Source organism: Phascolarctos cinereus, unplaced genomic scaffold (assembly GCF_003287225.1).
Source record: "Phascolarctos cinereus isolate Bilbo 61053 unplaced genomic scaffold, phaCin_HiC Scaffold_1;HRSCAF=81, whole genome shotgun sequence".
Lineage (NCBI taxonomy): Eukaryota > Metazoa > Chordata > Mammalia > Diprotodontia > Phascolarctidae > Phascolarctos > Phascolarctos cinereus.
In genome coordinates, this window is record NW_027555514.1 from 123882350 (window position 1) to 123908537 (window position 26188).

Here is a 26188-nt window from a genome sequence, read left to right on the forward strand (position 1 = left end):
TTCACATCCACACTGCCACTATCAGAGGCAGGAATCGCTAGTAAATGGCTGAGTCAGACTGGATCCAAGCCCAGATTTCTGACACCTGCTCTAGCAGCGTCCATGTCTCCTGAAGCTTCTATCATTTTATATGGTTGTAGTTCACACATTATTCCTAAGTATGTGGATTTTGTTTCATAATCCTCAGCCTTTTGCTCTATAACTGAGCAGAAGACTTCTGTCATTGCCTTTTCAGGACAGAAGGTGGCACCCCAGCTCCTGCCTCTTAACCAGCCTCTGCACCTTATGCTTTTGTTCTATTCACCCTGGCTCCATTTTGCTATTTGTCTGGACCGAAAAAGAAGTAAGTGCTCTTCTTACTTCTAGTTCCACCCTTTTTCTCACTCAGCTATGTGTTATAAAAATGTTGCAAGTGACTGAAATGAAAAGCATTAGTATTTTAGATGTCATGGGTTTTAAGTTATCTATGTAATCCAATTTCTGTCTATGCTCACATACATTCCAGCTTACTAAGTCTCTCTGACCTTTGGTCCTCCTCCCAAGTCATTCTGAATCTTGTTCTGGTTGCATAAAATTATATATGACACTTTGTTATAAGACAGTCCATATTTCAGATATGTTTCCAAAGAAATTCTCTATTTCTCCTCTATTGATTTGCCCAGTGACTTAAAAACACACACATACATCTGTCTAACCATCTATATGTGGTCAAGTCACCAATGACTCAATCATGTTGAGAAACATGTACATTTCCTTGTAAGAAAAGGAAAATGACAGATGTTGGAAGGGATATGGGAAAGTTGGAACACTAATGCACTGCTGGTGGAGTTGTGAACTGATCCAACCATTCTGGAGAGCAATTTGGAATGATGCCCAAAGGGCTATAAAATCATGCATACCCTTTGACTCAGCAATACCACTACTAGGTCTATATCCCAAAGAGTTTAAAAAAGGAAATGGAACTATATGTACAAAAATATCTATAGCAGCTCTTTTTGTGTTTAAAAAAAAACCCTAAAACAAAAACACAGTGTAACTCAAGGCTCAAAGTCTATTTGCCATAAGAGTTTCTTCTTGTTGGAAACTGATTACTTTGATCAATGTTCCACAGTCACATGAGGGGTAGAGTTGGTATGAGCTTGGAAGAAGGTAGATACTGGTCTTCTGGTTTCAAACTCCAAGAGGGAAGACAAATGTAGTTCCAGATTCTCTTGAACTCACTGAAGGTAGGGGGAAGGAGGATTCTGGGAAGAAGTCAAGATACAAAGGATCTAGCATCTCAATCCTGTTGCTAGCCCAAGCTTATTACAGTAGAGACTTTAAAGAATCTTGGGTGATCTCTGGGACCCTCTTAGTTAAGTTGAGGTATCTTGTTCACCATTGGAGAACTTATTCATTCTGTGTATTGTCTGATATTTTTCATCTGTATGACTTCTTTGATTTCTGTTTGCTGTTGGCTTGGATAAATGGGTATATTTGCTATTTACTACATATGTTCTTTGTGGGAATAGCATTGGTTGGAAAGAATGTCAAGCCTTGGATATAACGCTTGGGGTACTCTTTCATTGTTAAGGAATAATGATCAGTACATCAGCTTGAACCTAAAAATTATTTCCATACATTAACATTATTTAAGGGGCAAATAGATATAATTATATCCTAGTACCTTTCTCTGAGAGCAAAGTGGCCAGTTTCACATCCCCTGGCCTTCTGCTTCCTCTCTGACAGGAATCAAAGACTCCCTTGGAGAAGGGTGATCAGGGGAGACTATTAGACATATATATTTGAGCCTCCCTATGAGCCACATCTAGACACACAGAACCTACATGTGCAACACACACACACACATACACACACACACGCATGCACACACGCACACACACACACCACACATATACTAGAACTGGAAACTAAGGGAATTCCCATCAGTTAAGGAATGCTTGAATGTGATATAGCAGTATTGTGCTGTTAAGTAATGTAGAAATTGGTGAATTCAAAGACATAGAAAGACTTCTATGAACTGATGTAAATTTGAAGTAGAAAAACAATTTTCCAGGGGTGGGAAAACTGCAGCCTCAAGGCCACATGTGGCCCTCTAGATCCTCAAGTGTGGCTCTTTGAATCCCAAACTTCTTTTATTAAGGGGATTTGTTCTGTGAAGTTTGGGTTCAATCAAAGAGCCACATTTGAGGACCTACAGGGCCACATGTGGCCTTGAGGCCACAAGTTCCCCACTATACACACACACACACACACACACACACACACACACACACACACACACACACACACAATAATATCAATATTATAAAAATGAAGAATTCTAAGAACTTTTGCAAACTGATGAAGAATGAAATGGGCAGAGACAGGAAAAACAATTTATTAGATAACACTATAAAAACAATCCTTGAAAGCTATAAGAACATAAGTTCTTATCAATACAATGACCATTCATGATTCCAGAGAAACATGTTATCCCATTACAGAGAGATAATGGATCTGGACACAGAGTCACACACACACACACACACACACACACACACACACACATTTTAATTTGGTCATTGAGGTAATTTGTTTTGCTTGACTATGTACATTTGTTACCATTAATTTGTTTTTTTTTCTGTTTTTTTTTAAAGGACAGAGGAGTAGAAGGGAGAGATAATAGATTTGTCATTTTTTATTTAAACAGAGAGGAAGGGGTGCACTGGATATGAAATGTTGCACAAGTTCTCAAATGAGAGCATGGTATTATTAGTGTTACTTTGTTACAAGAAATCTTTTCGAAAGTGGTCTCAAATTAGGAGTAATCTGAAAATGTAAAGTAAAAACAAAACATATCAATAAAAACTTTTTGAAAAAAAGAATAGAAGATACTGTGATAAGCTCTTTTGAGATCAGCAAGGAAAAATATAACATGGTCTTTGCCTTCACGGAATGTACAATTCAGTTCACCTGTTCCATTTGCACTGTCATCAGTCAAAGGGTATGACGTAATAGGAAAAAAAAACAAAAACAAAAAGCACAAACCCACTGAACCGAGTTCTAGTTTCTATGGTTAATCACTTCTGACTCATGCGCTTTTTGTCCCTTGAGGGATATAGAAAGAAAAATGAGGCTATGTTCTTGAGGTTCTATCAGTCAGAACACCAATGGTCTCTAGTTCAATCATTAGCAAGACTTTTACCTCTTCTGGCAGCTTAAATAGAGGGCAGGACTTTAAGCAAGGTGCATGTCTGGACCTCAGTTTACTCATGTATATAGTGAAAGGATTTGAATAAGTCATTTCTAGTTCTATCCTACATGCCTGCCTTTCACTGTTTTCATTCTGTCCCCATCATTTGGTGGGGCTTGAAGATTGGGGAGTAAGAGAGGAAGTGTCATGACACAGATGAAGGATCAGAGAAGTAACCAGGCTATAGAACCATCAGCTTTTCCTTGTTTTAGCTGATCACTCACTATTCTCCACAGGCAACGAAGTGCCTATTGTCAGAAAAGTTTGAAGGATGATGCCAAGACAGCACAGTCCCAACCAAGAAAAGCTTCTATCTTCTTCTGAGCACACCCAGATCCCAAGACCATTCCCCGTGCCATTAGTTCCAGGTCCAAAATTTCATCAGATTTTCTGTATTTGTATCTGTATTTGCATCTGATGCCTAGTTCTACTAGAAGGGTGAGTCAAACATCCCAGGTAAACTATGCTGTTTATACTCCTTTGTCTCTTCAAAGGAAGACACATTGTGCATTTCCTGGAACTCCTGTGTCTGTGCCCTTATTTAGGGTGCTTGATGTCTTGGAGACACTAATTCAGTTGCTTTGAAAACATTAATATTTTTTGTTTTTTGTTAGTATCTACTATCAATTTGCTTACCAATTCTGTGCTAACACTAAGTGTTGTTTGCAATATTAGAGCATGAGTATATGCTTTAGTAAAGAGAAAACTCAGTTATGCAAAATCCATGTGACTAGGGCTCAATGAAATAGTAAGTCCAAAGAAAGAGGTAGGGCTGGCCCAGTAGGTGGGGGCTCAAAGATAAATTATGATTGAGAAAATAAAGAAATCTATACTACCCTGAAAACAAGTTTCTGCTCCCTGATAAGAGGCAGAGCTAAGGAATGGAAGGTCAATAATTCTCTGAGAAACATGTAGAACATAGCACTTACTCAGTATTTCTACCCAGCCCAAATCACCAGGATGAATGTGAGATTCCCAAAGACCCCTATTCTTACAGCCAAGTAAGATTGGGTGAGTGGTTGCCAATGTCACCTAGTACTTAAGAAATGTAAACTCCAAGGGAACATACACTGTTTAAGGGGTAATGATCTTTGTAAGATTAGAGGATCATAAATTGAGAGATTCAAGTAACTCACTTTCAGTGAAAACAAGCCTGGAGAGGTGAGACAACTCACCTCAAAACATGCAAATAGTAAGTGTCAGAGCTAGAATTTGACCTATGTTTCACTGTAGAGTCATAATAAATATTACGCAACTACAGTCCAGTAACTGAAACTACAAAATAATCAGAATAATTTCTCAATTCATACATTAGAAGTCAAGCTTCTAGAAACCCAAGGAAAGAATCTTGCCTCCAGTTTTATGGTGGGAGGGTGTGGCATGGAAGAATGTTATCCCTTTCTACCAACACAGGCAAAGAAGAGAGATGTTTTCTTTCTTTCACTCATTCTTTCTTTCCTTCCTTTCTTTTTTTCTCCTTTTTCTCTTTCTTCCTTCCTTCTTTCCTTTCTTTCTCTCCCTTTTTTCTTTTTCTTTCTCTTTCTCCCTTTCTCTGTTTCTCTTTCTCCTTTCCCTCTTTCCCTTTTTCCTTCCATCCTTCCTTCCTCCTTTCCTTTCTTTCAGCAGCTAGAGTGTGCTATAACTGGTACACGGCCCTATCCACTAGTAAAGACAGGTTTTCAAATACACATTTCAAAATATCATGCACATGACCCAGCATCAGAGCCCTCTGGGGTAACCCCAAAGCTCCCTGACTTTCAGAAAAATGACTACCTCTTTTTTCCTTAGTTGTACTCTTTTATGGGCACATAAATTATGGTATTGCTTTGTTTCATTGGCCTAACTAACAGATCACAAGTAGCCCCTAGGAAAAGTCTTCCCCTTCATTGTATCACTGGCTGTATGCTTCATTGACTTATTCCTTATTTAAAGACATGTTGCAATAAGTATTTAATGGAATTAAATTAATGATTATAAAAGCAGAAGTGTTAGCATGCAACATACATATGCATATATATGTAACATATATATCAAGTGGAATGTGTGGTATATATACAGATATATGTGCTTGTATATATATGTGTGTGTATATACGTATGTGTGTATATACATATATAAATACATACATACACACATACATACGTATATATACCACATATTCCATTTGATACCTGGGCTGATCCCTCTCAAAAGCTTTCTGGGCTTATCTCTGTCTTTCTTACTCTCTTAACCTGCTTGAAGATGAGAGCTAAACTGAAAATTCATTTCTGAGTTCAACCCCCACCAGAATCTAAGCGAGAGGTTATTTCATTCACTGTGTGCAGTTGACCTCTCCGTTCATTGTTCTAAGAATGTTAAGTAACCTGTTCCCACATTGGAACTTTCTTTGGCTTGGCTCGATTTCAACCTTTCTTCTGCTCACTCAGGATCTAAAACTCTGGTAGGCTTCAGTCTATCCCTACCACATCCAGTGTGGCAAGAGGAAGTATCATAGGCTGGATATCATTCCATCTTTTCTTTCTAATTCTTTCTTTTTAAATACATAACACATTTTACTGATGCCTCATAGCTTCGCATCACATTAACTCCTGGAAAAACACCCTCTACACAATCCTCCTTATATTATTATAACAATAATAGCAATAACAAAAATGAGCAAAAACACCCACTGTAGTCACTGAATGTGACAATGTATGCAATATTCTTCCCTACTAACTTATGGCCTCTCTTTCATGAGAAGGGAGATGTGTTCTATTATCTTTTCTGTCCAAGACTATTGTTAGTTTTTATATTTTTTGGAGGTAGTTGGGGTTAAGTGACTTGTCCAGGGTCACACAGCTAGTAAGTGCTATTATTCTTATTTTTTTACTTATTCAGAGTTCAGTTTCTTAAATGATCTTTTCCTTTTATTGTTGTTGCTCTCATGTTCATTGTTCTTTCTCACTCTCCATCAGTTTATACAAGTCTTCCTATGCTTCACCAAATTCTTATATTTATCATTTCTTTGTATTCCCAGCATCTAACACTTAACAAAAATCTTGTTGATGGACTGGTTTTTACTACACGATAATATTCTATTACATTCAAAAGCCATAGTTTTTAAAAATCATTCACCAATCTATGGGCACTGACTTTGTTTCTACGTGTTTGCTAACACATGCACACACAGACACACGCACACAAAACATGCACATGCACATGCACACAGACACATACAAAACATGCACATGCACACACAGGCGCACACACACACACAAAAGATGCACATGCACACACATGCACACACACACAAAACATGCACATACACATGCACATACAAATGCTGCTCTGAATATTTTGACATATACTATAAAGGACATTTGTTTCTATCTTTGACTTCCTGGGAATATATGTGCAGTAGTGGGATATCTGGACAAAAAGCATTGACAGGTTAGTAGTAGAAAGAGTAATAATTATTATTTTCTTAGCTAGCATTTATATAGCATTTACCATGTGCCAGGCACTGTGCTAAGTGCTTTCCATTTATTATCTGATTTTATCCTAACAATAACCCGTCAAGGAAAACGCTATTATTATCCCCATTTTACTGTTGAGGAAACTGAGATAAACAGAGATTAAGTGACTTGCTCAAGGTCACACAGCTAGTAAATGTCTGAGGCAGAATTTGAACTCAAGTTCCACTGATTTCCAGGAACAGCTCTCTTTCTACTCAACCATCTAGCTACCAGGTTTAGTCACTTAGACATCAGAATTCCAAATCGATCTCCAGAATAGTTGGGCCAATTTACATTTCTGCCAATAGTGTAGTATTGTGCCTCTCTTCCTGCAATCCCTCCTTGACTGTTTCCATTTTTTGTCATCTTCATCATTTGGAGATTATGAAGTGAATCCTTAAAGTTGTTTTAACTTGCATTTCTCTTAATGTGAGTGCTCTGGAGCATAGTTTCAAATGATCATATATGGTTTACAATTTCTTCTGAAAATGTTTTTCATATCCGATTTTGGAGATCTACTGTTAGACATAAATTTCGTGTTATTTACTTACTTAAGAGAGTTTTGGAGACCAAGACTGAAAGGTTAGCCTCTATTTTATCTAAGAGAGAAAGAAGTCTCTCTAGAGCACTAAGACTCAAGAAAGTGGAGCCAGAGCAAAAATGAGCCCAAGGACGAGCATATTTGGGTCCCAGGGGAAGAAGGGGCAACCACTGATGCCACCACCTTTACCACCCTTGCTGGATACTGGTGAGTGCACCATCATACGTGCCCCAGCCAAAAAGACATGGAGGGCTTGCCTCATTATACTTTACTTATCTATTGGAGATTGACTCTTAGTGCTTTTTTATCTGTGTTAATTTTCTATATATTTTAGCTATCAGACTTTTATTGATTTGATGCAAAAATTCTTTCCTTCTCTATAGTTTCTCTTATTCTATCTTTCTTGATTATATCTGTACAAATGATTTTATGTAATTAAAATAGTGCATTTTACATTTTATGATTCCTCTATTCTTTGTTTAGTTTAAAATTCTTCTCACAGCTATATTTTGGCATAGCCTTTATAAACTCTGAGGCTCCTGATCCTTCTTGCCTGATCTCAAATACTACCTGACTAATGATTCAAATGTCCAGGAGAATAGTTACTTTTCCATGGTTCTGGGGGTACCTATAAGAAGATAAGGGAGGTGTTTTTAAATTAAATTTTAATTTTTTAAAAATAAATTTAATTGATGTATTTTGGGTTTTTTTTTTACACCACCAAAATGTCCCAGGGTGGAGGAATCTTTTTTAATAGCATTGGCTTGAACTCACATTTTGTTGTGTTCTCCCCAATATCAGTTAGTATATTCCTTATATCATTGATTTACCCAGTATCATTTAAGAATTAACATCGACTGCAGTACATTGAGCTCCATAGAGACAGTGCCAGTGCAAGTAAGAGCCGGACAGGCACTGGGCTACTCTGTGTGGCACTGAAGGGAAGTAATCCAAAATGGGCAAAGGTGATCCTAAGAAGCCAAGAGGGAAAATGTCTTCACATGCCTTCTTCATGCAAACTTGCCAAGAGGAACACAAGAAGAAGCATCCAGATGCTTCTGTGAACTTCTCAGAATTTTCTAAAAAATTTTCAGAAAGGTGGAAGACAATGTCTGCTAAAGAGAAAGGAAAATTTGAGGACATGACAAAAGCTGATAAGGTTCGTTATGAAAGAGAAATGAAAACTGACATATCACCTAATGGAGAAACAAAAAAAGAAGTTTAAGGATCCCAATGTACCCAATGCTCCTTTGGCATTTTTCTTATTCTGTTTTGAGTATCTTCCAAAAATCAAAGGGGAGCATCCTGGTCTTTCTATTGGAGATGTGGCAAAAAAAAATTGGGAGAAATGTGGAATAATACCGCTGCAGATGACAAGCAAGCTTATAAAAGAAGGCAGCTAAACTGAAGGAAAAATATGAAAAGGATATTGCTGCATACCTGGTTAAAGGAAAACCTGATGTCGGTAAAAAGGGAGGAGTTGTCAAGGCTGAGAAGAGCAAGAACAAGGAGGAGGAGGAAGATGAGGAAGATGAAGAAGAGGAGGAGGAGGAGGATGAAGAAGAAGATGATGATGATGATGATGATGATGATGATGACCATGAATAAGTTGGTTCTGGAGCAGTTTATTTCTTCACTATACAGCATTTAACCCCCTGTACACAACTCATTCCTTTTAAAGAAAAAAAAATTGAAATGTAAGGGTGTGTAAGATTTGTTTTTAAACTGTACAGTGTCTTTTTTTCTATAGTTAACATACTACCGAATGTGTCTTTAAATAGCCCTGTCCTTTAGTGATATTTTCAATAGCCACTAACCTTGCCTGGTATAGTATGGGGGTTGTAAACTGGCATGGAAATTTAAAGCAGGTTCTTGTTGGTACACAGCACAAATTAGTACATATGGGGATGTAGTTCATTTTGATCTTCAGTTGTCTTTGATGCAGCACATGAAATAATTGTTGTTCTGTTAACTGAATACCACTCTGTAATTGTAAAAAAAAAGTTGCAGCTGTTTTGTTGACATTCTGAATGCTTCTAAGTAAATACAATTTTTTTATTAAAAAAAGAATTAACATCAATTAGTTTTTTATAAAGGAATATTTACTGAGGAAAATGTAGCAAGAAAATAAGTATGAACACATTCCCCCAAACCAGGGACACACTATACTAGTTCGGTCCTGGGATTGTGAGCTCAAATTGAAAGCATTTGCTACAAAGCATTTAGACCAACTAAATTCATTTTCAAAAGCAGCATAACTGACGGATAAAATTTGCACCAGAAACCAGCATCTCTGCAGACAGGTATGATTTATTGCTGGGCTGATTCTGACAGGCATCTCCTTGAGGCTGTGCTGGTGGCAAACTCTGTAATGGGATTCCCATACCTGGGCCTATTGAGATCTCACATGGTTTTGGACTAGTCTGTTCTCCTAAGAGAACAAATGAAAACAGGCGAAGAAAGAGAAGTACTATGTTTAAAGTTGTTTGTTAAAGCTAGGAAGGAGATAAAAAGCTGGCAGCAACAGGTCTCTGTCACCACTACTACTAATAGTCTCACCACCCCAAGGCTCACAGCCATCTTCACACCCCTCACCACTTGAGCAAGAGCCCGTTTTAGGCAATTAGTGCTTTTTGAATGCACACCCAATTGTGCCACATCAACTGATCAGAATTCCTTTTCTCCATCATCTGGTAAAGAGATAGAAGACAATTATAGAATACCTGCGCATGTTCCAAAGTTCACATGGAGCATGGCTTCAGACAAAGCCCACTACGTATGCTCACAAATTGGCCTCTCATTGGTTAATCGCCTGTTACGTGTGAAAAGTATCTGATTTCATTCTGGTCAGTTTTTTTTTCCTGTCACTTTTTCTGTTCAGATGAAGTACATTTCATACTTGTTGTAATACATAGTGTTAACATGTTGATCTAAACCTAACTTCTGCTCTTCCTTGTCTTTCACTTTCCAACTCTGTATTTTCCACTTTGAAGATTTCATAACCATGAAAACAATCCCTTACATTTCCCCAAGGAAGAGCATTATGCAGGCATACTCACAGCATGTTTCTTACATTTCTTTCAGAGGATCTGTAGGATGTGACGCTGAAAGAATGAAATGGCTGTGAATGTGTAAATATGTTCTGTAAAATATACTCTCTAAAATATGTTCTGACCTAAACACAGAGAAGCTCTCAATTTTTAAACTGCTGTAGCTATCAAAAATCAAGAAAAATTGAGAAGAGCCCAATTCTCCTCGTTGTATTAACTCACAAATGGGGCACAGAATATGAATAGTCTTTCATATACTAAAAAACAGGAGCAGAGGGAGGACATTGCTAAGTTAAAAATGAGGTGAGGGGCAAGCTTTTTATTCACTGTTCCTAAGGCATGTGATTTTCCTCTTCTTGTTTATCTTATTTTCTATTAAATAGCTCTCATCATTGACTTTATTTTAATCTAATGGAATTCTGCATGCTATTTTGTATTATTTATATATGTGAAATATTTAGGACCTAATTTGTAAATAATTAGCATTTTCTCAGTAAAGAAGCATCTTGCCTGATAGTCACATGTATTTTAAAGTTTTTTAGTGGGTGATTAGGAAGAGTCAGACGAGAGAATTCTTGTTTAAAGTAAGGAACATTTGGGAAATAAATTTTCTCATCCGGTTGTTAGGGTGTTATCCAGTTAGTTAATTTTTCATGAGCCTCACTCAACCTGATGTCCTTTCTTTGATCTTAAGCAGTATAGGCTTAGCAGTGTTATTCTGGGTCAAAAGACATGCACAATTTGTAACTTTGGGGATATAGTCTCAAACTGCTTTCCAAAATAGCTGTACCAACACATTAACAGTTAATTAATGTGTCAGGCCAATTTTCCCCCCTCTGACTTCATCTCTCTCTCTCTCTCTCTCTCTCTCCCCTTCCCCTTTACACACACACACACACACACACACACACGTATGTACATATATATATATATTTATCTTGACTCTATAGTTAACCAATTCCACTCCACAACATCATCTAATCTTGAATCCTTATACCCTCACCAAGATTATTGCAACTATCTGTCTCCTCTACTCCTATTCACTCAACTAAGTTGGAAGAAGTCATGCAACTGGGCTAACTAGGCAAACTACAAATTAATGTTATCGAATATCAACTGGAACTTCACTGCAGCCAAGCAATTCTCACTCCTCACAGAATTTATTCCAAACCTTTTTCTTTTTTCTTCAAGTCTCCTATACCTCCCCCTTCCCTCACTCTCTCTACAGTGAACATTATTTAATTTACAAAGAAAATTGAAGCCATTTATGGTGATCTCTCTTTTCTCTCTTCATTTAAAAAACTCTTTATCATCCCTCACTGTCTCTTCCTTTCCTTTAGTGTCTAATAATGAGGTTGCTCTCCTCCTTGCCAAGGCCAGCTTCTCTTTATGTGCCCTTGATTTCATTCCCTCCCTTTATTTCCAGTAGGTTGCCACCTCAATCATCCCTTCCTTCTCCTTGATTTTGTCTCTCCTTATCTACCGGTTCCTTTCCCACTGCCTTCAAACACTGCCAAGTCTTACCTATCCTTTAAAAAACTGTCACTAGATCCTACCATCCCCTCAAGCTATCATTCTACAACTCTGATCTTTTTCTCAGCCAAATTCCTAGAGAAAAGTTGTCTATACTAACTACCTTTATTTCCTTACCCCTACCTCACTCCTTGATTCTTTTTTTGGGGGGGATGGGGCAGGTTGAAATTTTAATTTTAATTTTTAATGTTTTTTATTAATTTATTTTGATTTATCAACAATCACTGACATGAGTTTTTGAGTTTTAAATTTTTCTCTCCCTCTCTCCCCAAGACAGAATGCAATCTGATATAGGCTATACATATACATTCCTATTAAACATATTTTCTCATTAGTCATGTTGTAAGTAAGACTCAGAACCCATAGGAGGAACCACCAGAAAGAGGAAACAAAACACAACAGAAGGAAAAAAATAGCAAATTATATGCTTCGATCTGCATTCAAACTCCATAGTTCTTTCTTTGGATGTGGATAGCATTTTCCATCAAGAGTCTTAGATCCTTGCATTGCTGAGAAGGGCTGAATCTATCAGTACTAGTCATCGCACAATGCTGTTACTGTGTACAAAGTTCTCCTGGTTCTGCTTACTTCACTCAGCATCAGACCATACAAGTCATTCCAGGATCTTCTGAAGTCTACTTGCTCATCATTTCTCATAGCACAATAGTATTCCATTACATTCATATACCACAACTTGTTCAGCCATTCCCCAACTGATGGGCATCCTCTCAATTTCCAGTTCTTTGCCACCACAAAAAGAGCTGCTGTGAATATTTTTGTACATGTGGGTCCTTTTGCCATTTGTATGATCTCTTTGGGATACAGCCCTAGAAGTGCTATTGCTGGGTCAAAGGGCACTCCTTAATTCTTAGCAGTCTGGTTTCTTACCTTCTTGTTATTGTTCACCCTTAGTTTTCTAAGAGGATCAGTGACATCATGAGGTGAGGTCTTGACTTGAGTGTGAACTGGATTTAAGGGTACAAAGTCATCTGCCTCATTGTCTCTTCCAGGGTCATCGAAGTCCACTGTCAAGACAAAAGCGATGGCTCAGGATGCTGTGGATGACCTTGGCATCTTCCATGTCCGACCAAGCTCTAAGTGCTCTATAGACCTTGCTTTAACCATCTTCTTGGCCTCTGAAGAACAAATGACATACTAATATAAATGCATTTTCAAGGATCAGGAACTCATAAGCCCCCAAGAAAGTTCATAACTCTAAGTCACAGATATGGATCTGTAGCATTTTAATCCTGGAAGGAACTTTAGAGATTATTTAGTTCTTCCTATTACATGTGAGGAAACTATGGCCTTAGTTTGGCAGCAAAGTACATTAGAAAGAATGCTGGATTTGAAAGTCAAAGGGAATGAGTTCAAATCCTTTTTCCATCATTTACTACCTGTGACCTTGGGCAAGGCATTCAACCACTATGGACTGGTTTCCTCATCTGTGAAGTGAGAGTGTTGAACAAGATGACCTCTAATGCCCCTCCTAGCTCTAAATCAATGATCCTATAATTTGAATTTCTGATGAGACATGGATAGATAGACTCAGATTCTTAAGAAATCCAATATAATTTCCCCTATAATTGATTACATGTTTATATTCTTGGTCAAATTTGGCAATGTGATACCACCTTAAAGTCCTTTTCCCCAAAAAGCACTGATAGAAACAATAAAAAAGAATGTGTGGTAGATTTGCCAGTAATTACATACAGAAGAAAACAATTAGGTACAGTCATAAAGGCTCATTCAAGCCAATGAAATGGAAACATTCATCCTCAAGCCACAGAAACAATCAGGGGTGAAGTAAGGATGCCCATTGTCACTTATATTATTTAATATTGTACTAGAAATGTTAGCTATAGCAATAAGTGAAGAAAAAGAAATTGAAGGAATTAGAATAAGCAATGAAGGAAAACAACTATCACTCTTTCTAGATGACATGATATTATACTTAGAAAGTCCTAGAGAATCAACTAAAAAAAACTACTTGAAATTATTAACAACTTTAGCAAAGTTGCAGGATACAAAATAAGCCCACATAAATCATCAGCATTTCTACATATTATCAACGAAGTCCAGTAGCAAGAGACAGAAAGAGAAATTTCATTTAAAGTAACTGTAGACAACATGAAATTCTTGGGAGTCTACTTGCCAAGACAAACCCAGGAACTATGTGAACACAACTATAAAATACTTTTCCCACAAATAAAGTCAGATCTAAACAACTGAAAAAAATATTAATTGTTCATGGGTAGGCCTATCCAATATAATAAAAACAACAATTCTACCTAAATTAATCTATTTATTCAGTGCCATACCAATCAAACTATCAACAAAATTGATTTTGTAGAGCTAGAAAAAAATATTAGCAAAATTCCTCTGTAAGAACAAAAGCTCAAGGATATTAAGGAAATCAATTGAAAAAAATGCTAAAGAAGGTAGCCTAGATGTATCAGATCTCAAACTGTATTATAAAGCAGTAATTATCAAAACAACCTGGTACTGGCCAAGAAATAGAGTGGTGGATCAGTGGAACAGATTAGGTCCAAATTACATTATAGTAAATGACCATAGTAATTTAGTATATGATAAATCCAAAGAACCAAGCTTTTGGAACAAAACTCATTATTTGACCCAAACTGCTGGGAAAACTGGAGAACAGTATGGCAGAAACTAGGCCAACATCTCATATCTTATATACCAAGAGAAGAATTTGGGACCAAAGAAGATATATAGAGAGCATTAGAAAATGTAAAATAGATAACTTTTATTATATAAAATTAAGAAAATTTTTCATAAACACAATCAGTGCAACCAAGATTAGAAGGAAAGCAGGAAACTGGGGGGAAAATTTTGCAACAAGTATCTCTGGGGCGGCAATTAACTCTGATTGGCTAACAATTAATAAGAGAATGAATACTACAATGAGGGGCTGGACCTGAACTTTGATTGTCATTTACTTCTTAAGTTATCCCCAACCCTGGGCAATCTATTCAAAGAATTTATCCTCAGCCAAACCTGAGTAAAGTACAATGTCTTCCCCATGTGTGTGGGATCTGTGAGTAGAGGAGCAGCTGCCCACTAGGAACCAAACTTCCAGTTGGGCCACACTTTCCTTCCTTCCTTCCTTCCTTCCTTCCTTCCTTCCTTCCTTCCTTCCTTCCTTCCTTCCTTCCTTCCTTCCTTCCTTCCTTCCTTCCTTCCTTCTTCCTTCCTTCCTTCCTTCCTTCCTTCCTTCCTTCCTTTTTGTCTCTCTCTCTCTCTCTCTCTCTCTCTCTCTCTCTCTCTCTCTCTCTCTCTTTCTTTCTTTCTTTCTTCTCTCTCCACATATAGTATAACACCCCTACCTACAGGTGCTCTGCCCAAAGGGGGTGTAAATTTTAATATCTGAAACTTTTTTTTCTTGTTTTCATTTTTTTCTCTTAAAGACCAGCCTTAACCCCAAATCACTCTGGCCCCAGACCAAGTCCTACTTGGTCACTGTTTGGGCCTGATTGGCTCAGAATGAATATAAATTATAATTGTTTCTGTTTTGGCCAGAATCCCTGAGGGTATTCCCCTCCCAGATCTACTGTTTTTTTTTTTAAGAGGCCATTCTTTGCCTCATTTTTTAATTAAACCTTAATCATTGAATCACTGCCTCAGTCAAACTGAGTCCTGTTAAAGACCTTAGCTTGAAAAAGTCAAAGTCCTCTACTGCATCCTGGGCCATCTCCAGTTGTCCTGATCCATATCTGGCCACTGGACCCAGATGGCTCTGGAGGAGAAAGTGAAGCTGGTGACTTTCCACAGAGCTCCCTCACTTAAATCTAATTCATTTGCATGTCATGGTATCACCTCCCTGATGTCATGGTCCTCTTCTAGAAGAAAGGACAAACAGCAGCAGCAGCAAGGGGTCTAAACAAGAAAGTTAGTCCAATCTCATTATCAGTAATGTCCTTCAAGAGGCTGAATTTTTAAAATCAAGACTAGATTTTAGACTCTCCCCAATTTCTCTCACCGACTAATTCAATTCAATTTATTCCAACAAACATTTATCAAGTGCCTACTGCCCTAGTTGTTCTAGGACCTGTCTCAGGTGCTCAGTGAGATACAGAATTTAGATAAGACATAATGATGCCCCCATAGGCATTATAGTCTAAAGGCAGTTATTGATTTGTACATCTGTTATTTATGTATACAAAGTATCCCTTTAGGAAGGAAGGAAACAAACACTAAATGCTTGACATATATTTCATTTAATCCTCAAAACATCCCTGGGAGGTAGGTGCTGTTATTATCTTTATTTTGCAGATAAGGAAACTGAGACTGGAAGAAATTAAATGACCTGCCCAGGTCACACAGCTAGTAAATGTCTGAAACCAGATCTGAACTTAGGACATTCTGATTCTAAGTATAGCATGTTATCCACTGTGCCATTTAACTGCTTCATGCATTAGATAGATTTTTGAGGCAAGGAATAACACTATCTGTGAATAAGGGCAATGGCTGGCATCTATATGAAGCATGGTTTGGAGGGAGAAAAGAGTAGACATGGAAATACTCACCCTTCTCTAAAATGGAGGAACAAAGAAGATAGTTTGAGAGAGAATATATTGTCTTGAAAGCCAAAGGAGAAGAATATCCAAGAAGAGATTCAAAGTGTAAAATATTACAGATAAATCAAGTAGAACAGCACGGGGGAAGGACAATGAGGGAAGAGACCATCACATTTGGCAATTAGGAATTTTTTTTTTGACAGAGAGCAATTTGAATATGTCAGTGGAGACAGAAACCTGATTGTGAGGGGTCCAAGAGCAACTGGATGATGAGAAAGTGGAGACATATGGTGTGGCAACTTTTTCAAGAAGTTTGGGAATAAATGGGATAGGAAAGAATCTGGATAACAGAACCAAGGGAAATACTTTTCTTTTTTTTTTTTTTTTGAAGGACTAGGGAGATTTGAGCATGTTTATAGTCAGACAAAGAGACAGTAAAGTCAGAGAGACTTCAGAAACATGAAAGAGATGATTTTTTTTCTGAAACAAGGCTGGGGAAGAAGTTGGAGAAAATGACAGTACAGGATTCTTATTAGGAAGAATTAGGGATACTGATTCCTTTGAAATAGAAGAGACAGACAGAGACAGCCAGAGACAGAGAGAGAAGAGAGAGACAGACAGAGAGGGAGGGAGGGAGGGAGGAGACTACAATGAGGAGTTTTGAGGAAGAGAGTTGAGGGAATTCCTGTCAGATGGTTTCAGTTGAAATATGAGGCTAAGTCATCTGCTGGAAGTGTGTGGAGAGTGGGGGTGGAGAATTTGGCATAGATGAGGACTTGTGAAGAGAGAAAAAGGCTTAGAATAGTTGCTGGAAGGAATAGGATTGCTGAGCAGCACTAAGTTCCCTGCTATATAGTTATGTGCCATAAATTTGTTGGAGGTAAAACCAACTTCATTTCAAGCCTTTCTCTGACATTGAGCATTCTGGAATAGGAGCAGAATGCTTTGTAGTCTTTAAACCTTAGAGGAGTAGACCTTTGGCAGCCAGTCAGGAGGCTTAGGCTTGGTATATTCACCTCAAAACAGAATTAGGTAACAAAAGGTAGAGATGATGAAAATACAAGGTTAAAAAAATATGGATTGTTTGGTGTGAATAGACATGGCTGCCCATCACCATCTGTACCATTTCACTGCTTGCCAAAATGAATTAAATCAACATAATCGAAACTAAAAGACTGGATTTCCCCAAAATAACGTGTATACCTCAAATGCATTCATATAATTTTGTTCTGAATACCTAAATTCCATAGAAGCTTTGAAGTCCAATCTCTCTATATATTCACAAGGTTAAATATCTATAGTAGCTAGGTACATGCTAATAAACCAAACTCAGCTTACTAGACAGCAGTAATACAGTTTTCAAAAAAATTACTTGAGCACAGCTGTTAGAAGTCCACCACATGAATTCTGAGAAATGTGTATGTTTTGTATGTACAGTAATTCATCATATGGGCTATTTCATTATTGTATGGCCTTCAAGCAATGATAGGCAGCCAGCCAGAGTGCTGCACTATTGACCCCAAATGTCAGGAGAAATCAAGGAAGGCCTCTAGCATGTTGGGTGGATCTGAATGCAGTGAACTTCTAGAATGGAATGCACAAGAGTCATGAAGGCATGGATGGGTTTTGATTTGTAAAACTGTTGGAGGAAACATCCAACTTGATGAGATCACAGACCCACTGGAGCATTTGAAAACACTGCCTTATAATGAATCAAACAAAATGGTATCTGTTTGACAGAAGGCTATTAATTTAATCATATGTCGCAGTAAAAACAGTTTATTTTGCTTCAAATTACAACATAATAATATGTTAGTTGACAGAATTAAATTGATGGAATGCACCTAATTCATTGTCTTCTTCTCCACCCTCTTTCCTGTCAGCATACTCAGCAACTTTAACATCCAAGTTGATGACCTTTCTAACTCCTTGACCTCACAATTCTTCAATATTTCAACTCCAGTAATTCTCAACACCATTATCACAGATGGGCTGGTAAATGTTTACCAACAGGCTTTCCTGTATGTAGGAAACACTTTTAAGTTTAATCTGAATTATTAACTTTCTTAAGTCTAAACAATCAAAAAATAATAAATCAGGCACTTATTTGAAGCATCCCTATTTGCCTTCTTATTTGCAGATAAGGTATAAATCCTCACACTGAAAGTTTAATAATCAGGTCTCCAACAGTTAGAGCTAACTCTAACACATCCCTGCCTCCATTCCACTCTCATTCTCCCACTGACCCTGCTACACTTGAGATCTCTTCACCACGTGCAATTGCTCTCCTACCAAGATATTAAAACTTTAAAATACCCTAACTATGAACTTTATACTTCCTGCCTTTCCGATTCCTATGCTCCTAAAGATCTTGCTTGCACAGAATGCACCAAGGAAGTTAGACTTAACTGGGTGGAGATTTCTGAGAAATTATTGTTGTATCAAGTCAGGCAGTGTCAGATGACAAGTGATTAGTAATTATAGCTCAGTAGAAGGTCCCAAGGTCGAGGCCAAGAGAACCACCCATTGCTTACAGGATTTATGCAATTGATAAGTGAGGTAGTCAACCTTGTCTGAGCTAAGAGAAGGGCAGAGGCCTAGAGGAGAAAAAAGATAGCACAATTTATCTGGGTGAGGAAGCAGAACTCTGGTTAAAAATTCCTTAACTGATAAACAGTCAAAGAATATGAACAGGCATTTCTCAAAAGAAGAACTCAAAGCTATCAACAACCATATGGAAAAATGCTGCAATATTAGAGGAAAGCAAATTAAAGCAACTCTGAGGTTCTACTTCGTACTCATCAGATTGGCAATGTTGACAAAAAAGAAAGATGATAAATATTAGAGGGGCTGTAGGAAAACAAGCACATCAATGCCTGTTAATTACTGTGAATTGGTCCAGTCATTCTGGAAAGCAATTTGTGGAACTATGTATGAAAAGGCATTGAACTGTGCATACCCTTTGACTCAGCAATAACACTAGTAGACCTGCTCAAAAAAAAAAAAGGAAAATACCCATAAGTTCAAAAATATTTATAGTAGTTCTTTTTGTAAAGGTAAAGAACTAGAAACTAAGGTGGTGTTCATCATATGAGTAATAGCTAAACAAATTACAGTATATGAATACAATGCTCTTTAAGAAATGATAAAGGAGGCGGAGCCAAGATGGCAGAGTGAAGGCGGGGACTCACCTGAGCTCTCCCCCAAAACCCCTCCAAATGCCTTTAAATAATAACTCTAAACAAATTCTAGAGCAGCAGAATCCACAGAAAGATGGAGTAAAACAATTTTCTAGCCCAAGACAACTTAGGTCATCAGGAAAGGTCTGATGCACCAAGGTGAGAGAGGAGCACAGTCCAGCTTGGGCCACGCTACTGCAGACCCAGCCCCAGCAAACCAGGAGCAGGCCTCAGGGTGACTGAATCAGTAGCAGCAATGGTGGTTTCCAGATCTTTCTGCCCACAGACAGTAAGGGGTCAAACAACTGGTCAGAAGGAAATTATAGGAGTCTCTTTGCTAGCACTGAGGCAGGACTCTGTTGCTTTGCCCATACTCAGATCCTGGTGGCAGTCCTGGGTGGCAATCTCAGGGTAAGGAGGAGCACTAGCACACCAGAGCTGGGGAGCCACAGTGGAGCAGGGGATCATCCTCAGTGTTCTAGGGCAGAAAAGAGTGCTTGTGGTCACTCACAAACCAGAGTACAGGCCAGCAGAGTAGTGAACACCTCTCCTTAGATCACACCACCTTGGAAGAACTGAAAATTTACAGGTCCATAAAGTATCTCTGAAAACAGCTGCACAAAACCCCTGAAGCTTGGAACAATTCACCCTCCATACTGGAAGCAGAGCCCTACTTTAACAAAGAGTTAAAAGTCAAGTGATAGGCTGGAAAAATGAGCCAAAAACAGAAAATAAACTGGCTATAAGAAGTGATGAAAGGGGCCGTTTCAGAGAAACCTGGGAAGACTTGCTTGAACTAATGTAGAATAGAATGAACAAAACCAGAAGAACAATTCCCACAGTAGCAATACTAGCAAGACAGAAAACTCTGAAAAACTTAAAAATTCCAATCAATGCAATGATCACCCATGATTTCAGGTGATAAATGACTATGCATAATATCTCCTGACAAAGAAGTAATGGATACAGAGTGTAGCATGACACATACATTTTTGTACATGACCAATGTGGGAATCTGTTTGTCTGATTCTGCATTTTTTTTTTTGCCAGTGGGGAAAGTGGGAAGGACACAAAAATTAATGCTTGTAAAATTGAAAAAAAAAAAGAAAGAAAAGAAAGCCAAAGGGAAAATTCTCAGAGAGCTGAATTAAGCCCTGCCTAGCACTTAACACCATTCCTGACACATAATAAGCACTTAATAAATGATTTTTGACTGACTGACTGATTTCCCACTCCCTTTTATCATAGCTCTGGACTACTGTCCCTGCATTAATAACAATAGCATGTAGCTTCTCATGAGATGTGCAGATGAAGGCTCCCCAAGGCAGTTTAGCTATTTAATGAGGTAGGTAGTGTCAGCAGCTAGGCCCATCCGGGTGTGGTTGCTCCATTTAAGCTTTCCTAAGGAGCCATCAGGATTCACAATGGTGACAGCTTTAGTTTCCACTATGTATAGGTTGTCTGTGCCTAGAAGCAAGAGAATATCTGCAAGACATACTGATGTATGAGTCTCTGGAATCTGTCCCCCACCACAGTCTGTGAGATACACATTATCTACTTCAACCACTGGAGGCTGTCTCTAACTCTGTACTGGTTCCCTACCACCATCTTCCTTTGTCTCCTTTTCTCCTTGCCAAAGTTACCTGTCCACCTACTTTTTTTTTTAAGCTGCATCTGTTCATCCTTTATTCCATAAGAAGCCTCTGTCTCTCTTCACTGAGTCCTTCCCACAAACATGCTCAGGTGTCTTCTAGTCTTAAAAAGAGCTTTAGAAAAACCCTTTTTCTCTCAACGCTGCCTGTTGCTTGGGTCAATTTCTTTTCTTTCTTTTTTTTTTTTTAACTTTTTGCTACGCAATCAGGGTTAAGTGATTTGCCCAGGGTCACACAGCTAGTAAGTGTCATGTGTTGTGTGTCTGAGACCAAATTTGAACTCAGGTCCTCCTGACTCCAAGGACGGAACTCTATCCACTGCGCCACCCAGATGCCCTGTCAATTTCTTTTCTTCGTATAAGAAATGAGAAGAACAGGGATGGGAGAAGCATCACTGAACGGCCAAATGGATAGGGAGATGAAGAGTGACAGCAGAAAAGGAATTGTCATAGTAATTCCAAAGAGAGGGGGCACATAGTCACAGAGTCAGTGAGTGTTTCATCACCTACCAAATCATTGTCAGAATTAAACTTGACTTAATTTTTTTGGGAGGGTGAAGATCCAAATCTGTGACTTCATTATTGTAGGGAATTGTCAATAAGAAAATTCTCTCCACTAAAGCAGATTTGAAATGTGTAATTCTGGAGTTTCCTAGGGACAATGAGAGATGAAATGATTGACTTATTCAGGAGCACACAGCTGCTATGTGTCAAATGCAGGACTTTAACCAAGTCTCGCCTGATTCTACCACTATGCCTCTGTCTACTTAACTAAGCCCCCTCCCAATACCTACCCCACAAACTCTTATGAAGTAACATGCTGCAGTGGAAAGAGCAATGGGTGAGTAATCAAGGAATCTGGTTTCAGATCCTAGCTCTGATGCTGTGCTCAAATCACTTAACCTCTTTGGGCCTTGTTTTCCTCAATTATAAAATGAGAAGGTAAGACTGGATGACTTTTAAGGTTACTTCCATTCCTAGGTCTACGACCCTATTTAATTTTAGTTGCCTAACAGTGAAGTTAAACTTTTTGAGGATAGGGATTACTTTGTCTTTGTTACCCCTAGCACCTGGAACAGTGCCAGGTATACTGTAACTGTTTAACCAATGCTTATTGGCTGATTAGTTGACTAATATTTTGTGTGGCAAAGAGAAGCCTACAAGTTCACAGAATGTCAGAATTCAAAAGGACCTTGGAGACGCAATCTAGCCTCCTTATTCCCTGCATTTCATAGACTAGGAAACTAAGGCTCATAAAGATTTAATGATTCTGTCAAAGTTCTATAAGTAATAAGTAGCAGCATTCTTTTCTCCCTACTATCAATGGTGGTAATTAATAGTTTACATTTGCATATCTCTTCACATACTAATCTTGTGAAAAAGATACTGTAGGTATTTTTAGCCTTGATTTACAGATGAGAAATCTGAAAGCTCACAGAAATTTAGGGATTTACGCAATGGGGGGCAAAGCTGGGCCTCAGAACCAGGTCTTCTGATTCCAGTAAAACAACTATTAACTGTTACTAGAAACTTTTGGGAAAACCTAACAGAATGACTTCATTATATTAATCCATGCTTTTTCATTGTGTTGAATTAATTCCTGTTGACCAGGAAGGCAAGAGAGAGAACAAACTTCTCCATGCTTTATGGTTTGTCCTTGTTTGAAGCGGTGGCTTCTGTTTATGAGATGCATGACTACTTGAGACTTTGCTTCTTTCTATATCAGCAGTCCACTGATACCTCTGTTTAGTACGAGTCAACATAACTTACTGGTTATTGCTGAATGTCCTCTTGGACTGTCTTCCACTCTTATTTTCCAGTTTGGGATAATAGGGGCATTGTATCATAAAGTATGCTCCCAGAGAAAAAGGTATAGTGGATATTTACTGTAGTATTTGAGAAACAGACTGGCCTCAAGTCAGAAATATTTAAAGTCAAGACTTGTTTCTGACACATACTGGTTATGGGACCCTGATTAAGTCTTTTAATTTTTTAATGCTGCCAACCAACTCTCTTAAGACTAAAAGTTGTGAACAGTTGCTGATATGTGTTGGTAGAGAGTTTCTTCGCTGGAAATTTCTTAAACTGAAAAAATTAAAGTCCATTTTCTTAAAAGGGAATTTTAAAAGTTCCAACCTTAAATCAAATCTTAAGACCACATCAGAAAGCCACAAAAGTGTGCTTAATTTAAAAAGATAACAAAACACTCTTTGGACATGAGCATTGATTTGCTGGTATTATCTTAACAACACTCAGCCAATTTGGCCCAGACATTCAGGATTGAGTGTGGCTAGCTCAAAGTGAATTAAGAGGGAGTGTAGCTGTTACACCCACAAAGCATAAAGAATCAAGCCAGAAAAGCATTTGAGCCCAGAATCAAGAAAGAACACAATGTCGTTTTGTACAAACATCTATTAATGCTTGGGTTACCACCACATTTATTTTAGGGGTTGAAGAGACCACTGTATACTGGCTCAGTGTGAAAGACATTTTAAAAAATTCATCCAAAAAGTGATTGCCTGTGAAAAAAGTCCCATCAACAATAACAACAATTAAAAAAAAAGTTTGTTCCTTTCTGATAAGAGCAATGTGACTGCAGCCCTCATCTTTGTGTTGTCATTTTTCAGTCATGTCTGACTCTTTGTGACCCTAGTTTGGGTTTTCTTGGCATGTAAGATACTAGAGCAGTTTGCCATTTCCTTCTCCAGCTCATTTGACAGATAAGGAAATTGAGGCAAACAGGGTCAAGTGATTTGCCCAGGGTCACATGGCTAATAAATAAATGTCTGAGGCTAGATTTGAACTTGTGAAGAAGATGAGTCTTCCTGATTCTAAGCCCAGTGCTCTGTCCACTGCTGCCTTATATTGCCCTCATCTTACTCAAGAAAAAAGGGAAATAAATGGTTATAGATAAAATGGAATTGGGATACAGGAGATCAGGGTTCAAGCATGGCTTCTGTCTCAATTTATAGGACTTGGGGCAAATCATTTCATCTCACTTTAAAAAAAAAAACAACCTGCTTTCCTATAGATTTCCCCTAAGGCCCCATTCAGCCCCAAATTTCTGATACTTTTTCCAAGTGTGGGTGCAAAATTTAGTTTATTCTTCCTGTTTGTATAGGAATAGATCATTACAGGTTACTATGATTACAAGGAACTGGCCAGATTACTTTCAATGCTATATAAATTTGTTTATAGAACATTGCTTAACTGGACTAGTGGTTGGGGCTTGGCAACCATTTTTATATAAGATTTCATTGCAATGGTATGTGAAGTAATGTTACTAACTTTTATCTGTTAAAAGTAGAGGAAGATCCACATTTTTATAAGCTACCATTTTAAACAAAAATCTTGGTTGTTGTTTCAAATCTGCCTGATATACAGGCCATAACAGCCACTCTAAATAATTATCAGTTACTTTCAGCAAGTTAAAACTTGTTTTAGATATCTGGTTCTATTCTGTGTTATATGTGTTTTCCAAATAATTTCACCAGTTTCATATGGCTAGAATTCACTTGGGAAATTGTGCAGTGCTTCCAATGTTCTTCAGCAACTCAATGTGGCAAGAGCTCATCTTTTTTTTTAACACCAATATTCTCCCAGTGATGCTAAGTAGCTATGAATCATGGAACTCAACAATCTCAAGGCAATGGAGAGATGTATGGTGGAGATAGATAGACTGCAGCATATTACTAATGATAGGCTGCATGTGATAAGTGCAAAAAAGACATTATCTAGGACACATAAGACCAGAAAAGGAAGCAGATTGGTCATATATTGAGAGTGATTAGGTTAGACACGTAAACCAGCAATTTTGGCACCTACGTCAAGCTCTGTGAATTGCACCTCAAATCAATTTTGTTATTCATGATATAAAAATAATATAAGAATCAATTAAGTTGAACTGGAGAGGTAATTAAAAAAAAATGGCTCACAGATGGCTGTTATTAACTATCAATTTATCTGGTAATTACTTATGTTAATTAATTTATCTAACTAGGTGCTATTTATTGTTGTTTGGTCCATTCAGTCGTGTCCAAATCTTCATGGCCCCATGGATCATACTGTTGATGGGATTTTCTCAGCAAAGATGCTGGAGTGGTTTTCATTTTCTTCTCCAGCTCATTTTACAGATGAGAAGACTAAAGCTAATAAAGTTAAATTGCTTGTCCAGGTTCATACAGCTAGTTACGTGTCTGAGGCCGAATTCAAATTTAGGTCTTCCTGACTCCAGGCCCAGCACCCTATCCGCTGAGCCACCTGCCTCAACGAGGTTCTAAGCCCCTAGTAAATAAGACTTTCTAGCGTCAGAGTCTATAGTATTAGATATTTGTATCCTCTAAATTTTGACACCCCAGGAGAAAGCCCGAATCACCCAACTCTAGTTAACAGCTCTAGGGAGGGATAACATAGTTGAAGTGTTGTATTTGTTGTTGCTGTTTAGTCCTTTCAGTCATGACTGATTCTTCAAGACCCCATGTTGGGTTTTCTTGGCAAAGATACTGGAGCGGTCCGCTATTTCTTTCTCGAGCTCATTTTACAGATGAGGAAACCAAGGCCAATAGAGTTAAATTACTTGTCTAGGTTCACATGGCTAATAAGTGTCTAAAGGCCAGATTCAAACTCAGGAAGATGAGTCTTACTGATTCCAGGTGCAGGCATTCTATCCACTGTACCACCTAGCTGCCCATGCATTATTTTTAGAAAACCAAGCAAATGAATGAAAAAAAAGGAAGAAGAAGAAAAAAAGAAAATCCCCAACACATTGATTGGATCCTAAATGAAAATTTAAGAAAAGCATGAATAAGAGTTGAACAAAAGGAAGAGATGGGAAGGGCTTGGGCTTTCCAGTACTCCAGAAGCTAATTTTCTATGAGGCATTATCCCCACTACTAGTTTACAAAATCCTCAAGGGCAGGAACTATGATTTTTCATCTGCACATAGCATAGCACCTTATACATAG

The 26188-nt window shown here is 38.0% G+C and overlaps 1 protein-coding gene and 1 pseudogene across 1 annotated transcript in view; one reads left to right on the forward strand and one right to left on the reverse strand.

The window, feature by feature from the left end:
- Positions 1-2362: 2362 nt before the first annotated feature.
- Positions 2363-26188, reverse strand: part of LOC144457091 (uncharacterized) — a 140010-nt gene continuing 116184 nt past the window's right edge. Inside the window, exon 2 of the mRNA XM_078154033.1 lies at positions 2363-12989. Within this exon, the coding sequence (XP_078010159.1) occupies positions 12901-12989 (89 nt within the window). The 3' untranslated portion in view covers positions 2363-12900. The remainder of the gene's footprint in view (positions 12990-26188) is intronic.
- LOC110194201 (high mobility group protein B1 pseudogene) lies at positions 8222-8878 on the forward strand (annotated as a pseudogene).